The following is a 12,478-nucleotide window of genomic DNA, read 5'->3' on the forward strand; positions in this document are numbered from 1 at the left end:
AAAAAAAAAAAAAGAAAGAAAGAAAGAAAGAAAAGTAACCCTTACACCTGGATACACAGAACCAATATAGTCAAAATGGCCACAGTTCCAAAATTGATACACAGATTTCATGTAAATTGCAGGCGCAGAGGCAGAGGGTTTGATCCCTGGGCCTGCCTTGCTGGCCCTGCCCCTGGGGCACACTGAGATGGCAATTGAGACTGGGTGTGGTGGCACATGCCTGTAATTCCAGCCCTTGGGAGGCTGTAAACAGGCAGATCACTATGAGTTTGATCTAGTAGTGAGATGCTGAACACCATGCAGACCCTTCCCTAAAAAAACAAACAAACAAAAAAACCTTCATGTAATTCCAAAACATCAACAGTTCTCACAGAACTAGAAAAAACAACCCTAAAATCATATGGAACTAGGCGAAATCTAGAAAAGCAAAACCAATACTGCTAAGCATGATCAAGGCAGGATGTATAACAAAACCAGACTTCAAGTTATACTACAAAGTTCCAGTGATAAAAACAGCATGGTATTGGCAAAAAATCAGACATGTAGATTAATAGAATAGAATGCAGGTTGTAGAAACTCCAAGCAGAGCTGCCTGATCTTTGACAAAACAGCCAAAAACTTAACACTAGAATGAAGACAGTCTCCTTTAACAAATGGTGCTGTGAAAACTGGCTGTGTACATGCAGAAGAGCCAAATCTCTCACCATGTACTGAACTACAATCAAAATAGATCAAAGATCTAAACATTTAAACGGAAACTTAATTTCCTAGAAGATAAAAATAGGTAAAACATGATGACATAGGCAAAGGCAAGACTTTCTGAAGAGAAACTCAGCTGCGTAAGAAATGAAAGGGATCATATCAAATTAAAAAGCTTCTGCAAAAGAATACAAAGGAAAGATCATTTTGTATTTATATATACAAAATAGGATAAATTTACAGCTACTTTCACTTAATTCAATGAGAAGAAAGAGGTGTACTAACAGTATTTGGACAGAATATCCTATCTACTTCTTGTACTATGGATAACCACTAAGAAGATAACAATGTACAATGTATTGATTATCAAAACTGTCCTATTAATCAGCTGTGAAACTGTCTCATTCATATTTATTTCTCAATTAAAAAAAAAAAAGCTTCTGCACACAAAGGAAACAGCCAACCTACAGAATGGGAAAATTTTTGCCAGCTATTCCCAAGATACAAGACTAAACTCTACAATATATAAAGAACTCAAAAAAATTAGGGCCCCCAAAATAAAAGGCCCAGTCATAAAATGGGCAACTAAAGTCAAGACACTTCTTGGAAGAAATACAAATGGTGAATGAGAAAGTGCTCAACATCGCTGGCTTGTAAAAAAAAATATGTAAATTAAAACACAAGATTTAATCAGTCTTACTCCAGAAAGAATAGTCATCATGAAAAACTCAGGTAACAAGACTGCAGGGAAAAAGGAACCCTTTTACATTGTTTGTGGGAATATAAACTAGTATAATCATTACAGAAATCAACATGGAGATTCCACAAAAAACTTAAACAAATGCTATTTGACCCAGCTATTACCTTCCTAGGTCTCCTCCTAAAGAGTTAAACACACAGTATTACGGTGATATATGTACATTCACGTTTACACAGCACCATTCACAATAGATATACCTTGGAAGTGAGCTATATGATCATCAGCAGATGAATGGATAAAGAAAATGTGGTCTGTATACTTCTTCAGCATAAAGAAAGATAACTGAGTCATCTGTAGGAAAATGGAGGCAACTTGAGACAATACTGTTGAGCTCAGGGCCTTGTACATACTGGGTAGGTGCTCTACCACTGAACTACATCCCTAGCCCTTCAATAATCGTTCTTGAACTACTTTGCAGTTTCATGAAGAACAGGATATATATAGTCTCAATGTACCTCCACGTAAATAATTATAAGGAGAAAAAAGATTAGTTTTACTATACTGTTTGTTCTGAAAACAAGTATTTCAAGTGATTCATATTTTAGAAGAAAATTTGAGCATGATACGAATTTAAATTTGCTTATATGTTATTCCACCTATAAAAGGTTTCCTACACATTAAAGCAGGAAACTACATTCAACCAAACCAAACTATAAAAAAGCGTAAAATTTTCCTGAGTGCACAAACATCCTCACACTTCTACCAACTATCTCAATTCACCATGCACTACAAACACATCTGTAGTTAAAAGTCTTTCATTAATTTTTTCTTTTCTTTTTTCTAATGTATCTGGTTGTTACAGGGTTCTATCATGCAGCTCAGACTCAGACTAGTTGCTATGCTGCTTTCAGCCTCTCCAGCACTGGGATTACAGTGCACCACCACGCCTGCCCAGCTTCTGGCCCGCTCAGCAGCCCTGGGAGTGGGACCAGCCGCATGTGGTGTTGGGGACTGAACCATGTCCCGGTGTTTTGTCTAAGCTTGCCTAAGCAGGTGCTTTAGTCTGCTGAACTATCTCTCTGGGCCCTCTTTCACTAATTTTAACCAGCTTGTCTTATCATTACACAGTAACTCACAAGCTACTTCACCCAATGTTCACTTTCACAAGCCAATTTTAGGTCTATTTCAAAAGAGAGCATCATACTTTATGTGTGTACAACAATCTGTTTTTGAAATAACACCTCCTTATGTATTCCTGGCTGACCTTGAACTTGTGGTAACCTTCCTGGATCGGCCTTGTAAATTCTAGGATTATAGATGCCTAGCACTGTAACAATTTAACAGAGAAAAGTGCACTACTGTTTTTATTAAGTTCCTCCTTTTTGTGTATCACATTAAACATCTGAGTGTTGCATTCTATATTTTGAATGTTGTAGTATATAAGCCCTGTGGGCTCTTACTGAATAATTTTACACAGTACAGTAATTTTTATAAATCCACATATCATATAATAATAGGAATAATTATACTTTGTGTGGACAAATAATAAAGCCAACAGCACAAAATGAACATAATTACTGAGTTTGGGAACAGGTATATAGAAGCTCTGTGTACTACTCTCTTTTTTTTCATCTTTTTGAGATAGGGTTTCACTATGCATTTCAAGCTGGCCTTAAGCTCACAGCAATCCTCCTGCCTCAGCCTCCTTAGTGCTAGGGTTATAGGCAAGTGCCACCATGGCCAGCCCATGTGCTGTTACTCTTCTAACTTTTCTAAGTTTGAAAATTTCAAAACAAGAAATTATTTAAAAATCAATAGGGGACTACAGGTGTGAATGAAACAACACTTGTCATGAGGTACTCTAACATTAATACTAGCGTACAGTATTTATTAAGTTTTCATCTATTCTTTTGGTGTTTATATTAAATAAAACAGAGTAAAAAAAGTTATTTTCAATTCCATTTCAATATTTATAATTATTCTAAAGACAAAAGTTGCCGTACAGTGTCAGTATGTCCTTTACTACTTATTATCTTTCTAACTAACATTTTTATTATTTTTTTGTAAATTATTTATTTTCTAATTTGGTAATGACAGTTTCTTTTAGAGTATTTTGAGTAATAAAGAACAAGGTAATTGATAGAGGGCACAACATTATAATAGATATACTACTATACGGTAGTATGTAAAAATGGCTAAATTTATAAAGATGATTTTTAAATTAATGAAAGATACAAAAGAGTACTCTAGTAGACACAATTATAGGGGAGAGTTATACAGAACAAACTACACCATTTAAAGTGCACACATAAAGCCACAGGCTATTAAAGGAAGAAGCTCTGGGTCTCACAGGTATATAACCCAAGTAAGTGATCTCTTTAGTGAGTTCTGACATCACATCAATAACTCTTGCTGGGCTTAAGAAGTTTCAACAATCTAAAAAACTAACATGTTAGAGTTCATTTTACAACTTTCTATATCAGGCTTTTTTATTACCTATCACCTCTGTGTTCATTTTCTGTCACTCCCAATCTAAAAGTAAGGACCTATGACTGAAGCCAAAGAAAGTAAGAGGTACCAGAGAGATAAAGGACCACCTGAACTGGTTTAGGGACCTGTCCTCATTTAGACAAGTTAGCAAAGTTGAAACAAGACAAAACAAAATCTAAATCTAACCTTGTGGGCCTTTGTCTTGGTTACTTTTTTCTTGTTGCTGAGACAAAATACTCAACACCCAAAGTTACTTTAGCTCATGGTTTGTGGAGGTTTCAGTTCTTACCTGGTGCCAAGGCAGAATGGCACATGGGAGAGAGGCAACTGTTCATGGCAGAAGACAGCAAAAGCATACAAGAGCAAAAGGGGCAAAAGGGAGGAAGAGCAAGTTTCTTCTGCTCCTTCATACTGTATACAGGCTGCCTGCCAAACAGTACAACACTCACAGTGTCAACCACAGCACTAGACAACAAAACTATCACAAACTGTAGATTTCTCCTCCTTCATAAAGCCCACCCCTTATGTCCTCATGAGGCTTTGGGTTCCATCCAGACACAAACCATAATGGCCTTGTTGTGCTTTAAATCTAGGATGTTGCTCAAGAGCCTCATATGTTCAAAGGTGGGGCTTTTGCAAGGTGACTGGATCATGGGGGCACTGACTTGCTGTTAAGAGGTGGGTCACTGAGATAACAACCTACAAGGGGTATCTTCCTCTCTGGGTCCTCCCTTCCTCTTTTTAATTTTACTGAGAAACAAATAGCAATGAGACAGTTTCAAAACAGGTTAGTAGGACAGTTACAATAATTAATACATTGCATATTATTGTATTGTCTTCGCAGTTATTCGAAGTACAAGATGTGGACGTAAGGGGCCAGGGAGATGGCTCAGTGGAATAAGCGCTTCCCTGGCAAGTGCAAGGGCCTGAGTTCAATCCCCGGTTCCGAGAAAAAAAAAAAAAAATTGTAGACATGATATCCTGTCTAAACACTATTAGTACAAATCTTTCTTCTCATTGAATTAAGAGAAAGTAGCTGTGTATCTATCCTATTTTGAATATACAGATACAAAATGGTCCTTCATTTGTATTCCCTTTTTTTATTTAGTTTTGTCAGAGATGGATAGTCCACTGCCATTTGAATACTGTAGATGCATGAATTCAACAAAATAATCCAATAGTCCAGTAGTCCATAATAGTAGTGAGTTATCCGTAGGATTGAGGCTATGGGGAAAAAGGAAACCTTTTCCACTGTTGGTGGGAATATAGACTGGTGCAACCATTATGGAAATCAGTGTGGAGACTCCTGAGAAAACTCAGGACTAGAGGGCCAGGGAGATGGCTGAGGCAAAAGCAGCTTTCTGGCAAGCACAAGGACCTGAGTTCAGTCCCCAGCCCCACACGTAATGCAGTCTCAGCCCAAGATTGCCAAGTGCCTACTGTGTGCCCTGGAACCAGGCATGGTGGCGCATGTCTGTAATCCCAGCACTCTGTGAAGTTAAGACAGGAGGATCTCTGAGAGTTTGAGATCAGCTTGGGTGCTACAAAAGTGAGTACAAGGCCATCTCAAACTGCAGTGAGACCCTGTCTCAAAAAATAAAATAAAACAAACAAAAAAATCAAACTAGGACTGGAAATCTCATTTAATCCTGCTATTCCCCTATTGGAAATTTTCCCAGAAGAACTGAAAACATCGTATCACAGTGATATATATGCACCTATGTTTATAGTAGCACAATTTGTGATAGCCAAATTTTGGAAGCAACCAAAATGCTTATCACCTGAGGAATGGATGAAAGATGTGGTATTTTTATACAATGGAGTATTACTCAGCTACAAAGAATGATAAACTAGAAGCCTTCATATAGAAGTGGATGCCACTTGAAGATATACTCACAAGTGAAATAAACCAGACCCACATGTGTAAATATTGTAGTCTCCCTAGCCTAAGGACTCCAAAGAAGAAATAAAAACAGAAAGTTATAACACAATTAAAAGGAAAGTGAGAACTTAAGAATTAAATAACAAAGAGAGGGCAAAGAGAAAAGCTAGGAAATATGGCAGGGGCAAAACCATACGTTTATATGCACATGATGGTTAAGGCAATGACCCTGAGAATCTTCAACATGTTTTTGAAACTAGCAGTTAATTGGTAGGATTCTCACCCTGACTACCTATATATGCTGATACCTGTGAATTAAGCAACTGCACTGAAGATAGCAATGTGTAATAGTAGGGTCATGCTTGGAATGCCTGTCATTCTGGTCTTCTTTATGCTTCTTGGGCACCATGCTGTGAAAAGCATTCCTGTGCAGCAGGCCCTCCAACATCATTTCTGTGGTTGAACCCAACAATCATGGACTGAAACTTCTGAAACCCTGAGGCAAAATAAGTTTCTCATCCTTTAAGTTTGGTATTCTCAAAAGTGACTAAGATAGGCCTTCTAAAGAAATATAGAGCAAATGCAGAACGAGATCTTACTAAATGAAAGAAATCTTTATATATAGCTGAAAGTGTCATACACAGCTAACGATATAGTAAATACATAACAACATGCAATAGCTAATAAGCACTATGCTAAATATTCATTAATAACTTAATCCTCACAGTTATCTCCTGAAGCAGGTAACATTAACCTCACTTCATTGATGGAGAACTATGAGGCACAGATGCTAGATAATTTACAAGTTAGAAACAAAGCTAGGGTTCAAATTCTAGCAGCCTAACCACACGGCCTATGTTCTTGAATGCCAATCCTTGCTGCCTTTCAGTAGCTTGGATTGTCAGTCACTGGTGGTTTTCTACAGATATAGGACTTTTCTTCTTTTCTATCAAATTTAAATTAATAAGCAACTTTCCCTTGAAAAAAAAACTTGAGTTCATTCCAACACACATGCAAAAGTGATCCCAAAACTAAGGTCCATCATGCTTTTTTCTTAGAACAAATTAATTTGATAATTTCAAAATGTTTTGAATTAAATTCAAATTGGTTCCATATAATTTCAAAATGTTATAGGTGGAATTAGTGTACTGTTTTCCTTTTAGAAAACAAATGTACTTTGATATAATTACATAAACAGAAAAGAAATTAGCAAAATGAGTAATTTTACACAAGAGTTAAGGTTAGTAAAATTAGTTAACCACTTTGGCTCTACAGAAGCTAAAAATTTACTGAAAAATAAATGCCAAGGGAACCAGAGTGGTACTGTGGTCAGTACTTGCCTCTCTGAGGAAAATCTCCATATCTTCTTGACTTTCAAACACAAAAGCTCTCAAATCATTTGATGAAATATGATTTTCAATATATTTGGCATTTTTATTATCTTTCATGTTGATCTAAACAGAAGGAAAATCAGTTGACTTTCAGGAAATCCACTGACTATAATAACATGTTGCTATATAACCTGTATTTAATCAGATTCATGTCAGTACTAGGACAAATAAAAAATTAACTTACTACTTAGAAACAACCAATATATAAACAAAAGTCAAGATTTTAATATTAGACGCATATCACTTTCCATGCTAAGAAATAACTTCAGTTACTTTCTAGCCAGTTCACTGAAAACATTTGGAAGTATCAGACTATGATCCAAGAACATAAATACTTCATATCTTTTTCTTCCAAACTTTTTGTTTTTTAAGATAGGGTTTTGTTATGTAACCAAAGTTGGCATTGAGCACACAACCCTCCTGTCTTAGGCTCCCAATTTTCCCAAACATTTAATATTTTTCTTTTACTCTTCAAAAGAACTTCATCTACATGGTGACTGGGTGTGGTGGTACACACCTGTAGTTCCAGCACTCAAGAGACTGAGGCAGGAGGATCAGTGCGAGTTTGAGACAAGCCTGTGCTATGAAGTGAACTCAAGGCCAACATGAACTTCACAGTGAGATCCCATCTCAAAAAGATTTAAAAAAAAAAATCTATTGGCAATTATATGTGAATTATAACTTATACCAAGAGCAAAAAATTTAAAGAAAAATCTTTATAAAAATAATTTTTAAAAAGCCTTGCTAGCTTAACTGAAACTATTAGTACCTTCAAGAGAAACTATCTAGTTCAGGCTAACCTCAAACTCACTGAAATTCTTCTGCCTCAGCTTATGGGTACTGGGATTACAGTTGTGTGCAACCATGCCCCAGAGCATCAATAAATACAGAAAAATGGGAAAACAGATGCAGAAACAAAAAATTAAAACCCTATCACCAAGGCATAAGCACTATAATCCTTTAGTGTCTTGTTTTTTTAATTCTTTTGGTAAACTGGTGATAGTTTATTAGAAACGAATGAAATGTAAGTAGACACCCTCCAATTTACAGAAAGGATAGAAGTAACCACAATATTATCAAAATAAGTAATTTTTAAAATAGCTATGGACAATCTAGCCTAGGACTTAAATCTCACTATCATTTTCCCCCAGGGTTTATTTTTAAGAGACAGTTTACATTTCAGATTCCAGAGCCCTTGTTTTGCGTAAATTGGTTACACCGCTAGTCAATTATTTGATGCATTTCATATGTTCACTGTAGTAATGCTTTTAGTTTTTTCACTGGCTAGTATTTGCAGTTCCAACAGTGACTGATAACTTTTCCCAAGTTTAAAGCATATTCCACTGCATTCAATCTGGTTTCCTAACATCCTCAAGGAGCAGTTGGGCACTTCGTTGATTTTTTACAGTTTCCAGTTTCTTTAGATGTTCCCTCTCCTCATGAGATCATTGAAGAAAATACTTGTCCACATTTTTCAAAGAACTTCATAGTCACAGTTTACAAAGTTTTAACAAATGATAGGGAAATAAAGGAGATACAGTCCAAAATGATCTGGTGGTTGATTACAGCTTCTTGTTTCACAATTTTAAAATAAAATTTTCTATATATCCCATTAGGAAACCTGTTTTATAATTCATGAACAATGTCGGATCTATTATTACAAGAGCTATACCTATATTTTTAATGTCTAGGTAGTACTCACTGTAAGAGTAGAGTAACAAGTGATAACTTCATAAATTTTCTTCTTTTACCCATCAGTCTGCTATTAGAAACATCACTGTAAGAAATATATCATCTGTAAATAAACCTTTTCTAAACTTCTAGACTGGAACTGTTAGAAATCATGGAAACAGGGTCTGGGGAGATAGCTCAGTAGAATAAGCACTTGCCTGGCAAGCGCAAGAGCCTGAGTTCAATCCCTGGTTCCGCAAAAAAGAAAAAAGAAAAAAAATCATGGAAACAGATTCCCAGGTGACAAGTTACATGCTTGCATATTGCTAACTTGCCTACAGAGGTGTTAACATTTCAAATAGTCCTTTGAAAGGTTAAGGATGGTCAGAGGTGATAGAAAAGGTGAAGTTATTCTATGAAGCATGACAACGCAGATATCTCTTCTAAAGATTCAAGTGTAATTTAAAATATAAATATATGTCAACTAGTAATCTGACTTCGTGATACATTAATGTAAGAAAAATGATGGATGACTAATCTAATAAGTTCTAAAATATTATTTTAAATTTGGCACTTTTATAAAAATCTGGGCCGGGGAGATAGCTCAGTGACATAAGCACCTGCCTGGCAAGTACGAGGTCATGAGATTGATCCCGAGTACCACAAAGTAAAATAAAAGAAATAAAAATCTATTGACAGCTGGGTGTGATGGTACACACCTGTAGTCCCAGCACTTAGGATGCTGAGGCAGGAAGATCATCGTGAGTTTGAGACCAGCCTGGGCTACAAAGTGAGTTCAAGGACAGCATGAACTGCACAGTGAGACCCTGTCTCAAAGATTAAAAAAAAGTCTTAACAATTATATGTGTATTATAACTTATACCAAGGACAATGGTGTATTTATCTTTTCTTTCAATCTTCATCAAATTATTCAAAAGTTTCTATTAACCAAAATAGAAACTGTCTTCTTGATCTTGCAAAAATATTTTAATTCATCCCTGAATGAGACTATATTATATAAATCTCTGCTACTGTAAAACATAATAAAAGATTCAAATTAAACTTTTTGCCAGACATGGCGCACACCTATAATCCTAGGACTTAAGAGGCTACAGCAGAAGGACTGTCATGAGTTCAAAGCTAGCCTGGGATATACAGTGAATTCAAGGCCATCTTGAACTCCATAGTGACACACAGCTAAAAACAAAACAAAAAAGACTTTTCATTAATCCTTCAAGGTTGGTTCGTGCATTCTTTCTCTCTCTCTCTCTCTCTCTCTCTCTCTCTCTCTCTCTCTCTCTCTCTTGAGACAAGGTCTTGGTACGTAGACCAGGATGGCCTCAATTTTATGGTAACACTCTTGCCTCAATCTCCCAAGTGCTAGGCTTACAGGCATGTGTCAACATGCCTGACTAATCAATTCTTTCCCCACCCCCCAAAAAATTTCACGAAAATAATTCTTATCTGGGCAACTCTCAAAATTTATATATCTGTATCTAATGCATTATAATCAAAGAATGTAATTTTTCATTCCTTTAATCTTTCATAAACTGCCCTGCTACCCTTCAACTTGTGATAATGTCCTTGCCTTGGCTTCATAACAAGCTGGGATATGGGTATGTACAATCATTCTTGGCCTCTTATCCTCATCTTGCTGACCCGCGAACATCAGCTACCAGATACTTTATAATGTTAATAAATGTTTCATTATCAAAATTCTCAGACTGCCCTGGAGTACAGCAGGTGATTTCCTTACCTATCTGATTACAAGTTCCTTTATCAACTTTTTTTATTTATAGTACTTTTCTACTTCCATGGCAGGTTTTAATTTATCACATACTAAGAACCAGCTAATCAAGATAATTTTATACATAATTCATGGAGAGTAAATGTCAAGTTTCATACGGCTTTTTTCCAGAAAAACATTTGCAAGTTTTTGATAGTTACTTAACCTCACTGATCACAAGACTTTTATAAACCTCATATGCAAATTAAGACCTAGATCAGCTATGTCACATATCCACACTAGAAAAGGTGTCAAGAGGACTAAGAATTTGTAACAGAAATCTACAATTACTGCAATAATAAAACCAAAAGATTCTACAAGATAAGTAAATTTCTTACCATTAGCATTATGGGCTCACAAACTCTTTGCTTAAATTTGTCTCTATTACTTCTCAGCCATAAAACAGCTTCATAGGTGTCCCGATACCTCTGTCTCAGTTTATCTTCTTTTTGATTCATAAGATTGTCAAAACGTACAATATGCTCACCCACATCTAGAATTAGAAAGTGAGTATTGTTATGAGAACTTTAGGCCATAAAACAATCTATTAATAACACAAAAAATTACCCTTCTAAATGTTATAAATACTACTTAGCAAATATTCAACATGTGGAAAAAGACTTGGTCCAGATTAACTATTCTAAAATTTCCTAATACCTAGGATAATAAAATGGCCTTAACTTTATGGAAAATGAAAATAAGTCACCTACAAAGAATGAGGCAAGTGCTAGCTTTTCTACCAGAAGGCAGAAGCAAGAAGCCTTTAAAGTTCTGAGAAGATGGATGTGGTGGTACATACCTATAGTCCCAGCACTCAGGAGATGTAGGCATGAGGACTGACACAAATTCAGTGCCAGCCTGGACAACCTAGTAAGGTGAAGGCCAGCATGAACTACAGAGGAAGAATCTGTCAGTGTGGTAATGCTTTTAGTTTTTTCACTGGCTAGAATTTGCAGTTCCAACAGTGACTGACTGATAACTTTTCCCAAGTTTAAAGCATATTTCACTGCATTCAATCTGGTTTCCTAACATCCTCAAGGAGCAGTTGGGCACTTTGTTGAAAATGTTGAAAATTTTACTTTTCAACATATACACAACAAAATCAAGACCAGGGATGTAAGCAATAAATGAAATTAATTCTCAGATATCTTTTCTTTTGAGGTTATCCGAAAATGTCCTCTACCACAATAAGAGAGTACTCTGTTTAAGAAAGAAAGGGTCTGGCAAACATAAGGTCCTGAGTTCGAATTCTGGCACAAAAAAAAGGGAACGTACAGAATTCAGGATTAGCTTTATTCAACACAGGAAAAGTGTGAGAAAAATCTAGTTGACAACCTAGGTAAAGAGCCCTTGAGAACAATCAGTATAAATGGAAAAACAAGGGGCCAGTGAGATAGCTCTGCAGTCTAAAGCACCTGCTTAGGCGGGCATAGGAGACCGTGGTTTGATTCCCAGCACCACACGTGGGCTGAGCCAGCCAAAAAAAAAAAAAAAAAGTTTTGGGCCAGGGAGATAGTTCAGTAAACTAGGCACTTGACTGACAAGCGCTGGGTCTGAAGTTCAATCCCCGGTACTCCCCCGCCACACACACAAAAGAAAGCCACAAAATTCAAGAGAATGTCTGAGTACCCTCCACTCCCTCTTTTTCTTCAATTTAGGAAAATGCTAAAGCAAATGGTGTTTTTTAAAAAGCTCATTAAAACTTTATAAAATTATCAATAAAAGAAAATTTAATTGTACTACTTGGCTTGGCTACAAAAAAATTTGTTGCTGCAACAAACAATATATAGCATTCTAAACTTCTAGAATTAACATATTCCCACTGGTTTGAACAACACATGGTACATGCATGACTGTCT

At 36.2% G+C, this 12,478-nt stretch overlaps 1 protein-coding gene across 2 annotated transcripts in view; it reads right to left on the minus strand.

Moving 5' to 3' along the window:
• The window catches only part of Smc5 (structural maintenance of chromosomes 5), a 111,735-nt gene that overhangs the window by 45,977 nt on the left and 53,280 nt on the right, over positions 1-12,478 (minus strand). For both annotated transcript variants that reach the window (XM_023721918.1, XM_004637163.2), the window contains exons 10-11: positions 10,958-11,112; positions 7,112-7,225 (exon numbers count right to left, since the gene is read on the minus strand). In XM_023721918.1, the coding sequence (XP_023577686.1) occupies positions 7,112-7,225; positions 10,958-11,112 (269 nt within the window). The remainder of the gene's footprint in view (positions 1-7,111; positions 7,226-10,957; positions 11,113-12,478) is intronic.

The sequence above is a fragment of the Octodon degus genome, unplaced genomic scaffold (assembly GCF_000260255.1).
Source record: "Octodon degus isolate 3935 unplaced genomic scaffold, OctDeg1.0 scaffold00087, whole genome shotgun sequence".
NCBI classification, from domain to species: domain Eukaryota; kingdom Metazoa; phylum Chordata; class Mammalia; order Rodentia; family Octodontidae; genus Octodon; species Octodon degus.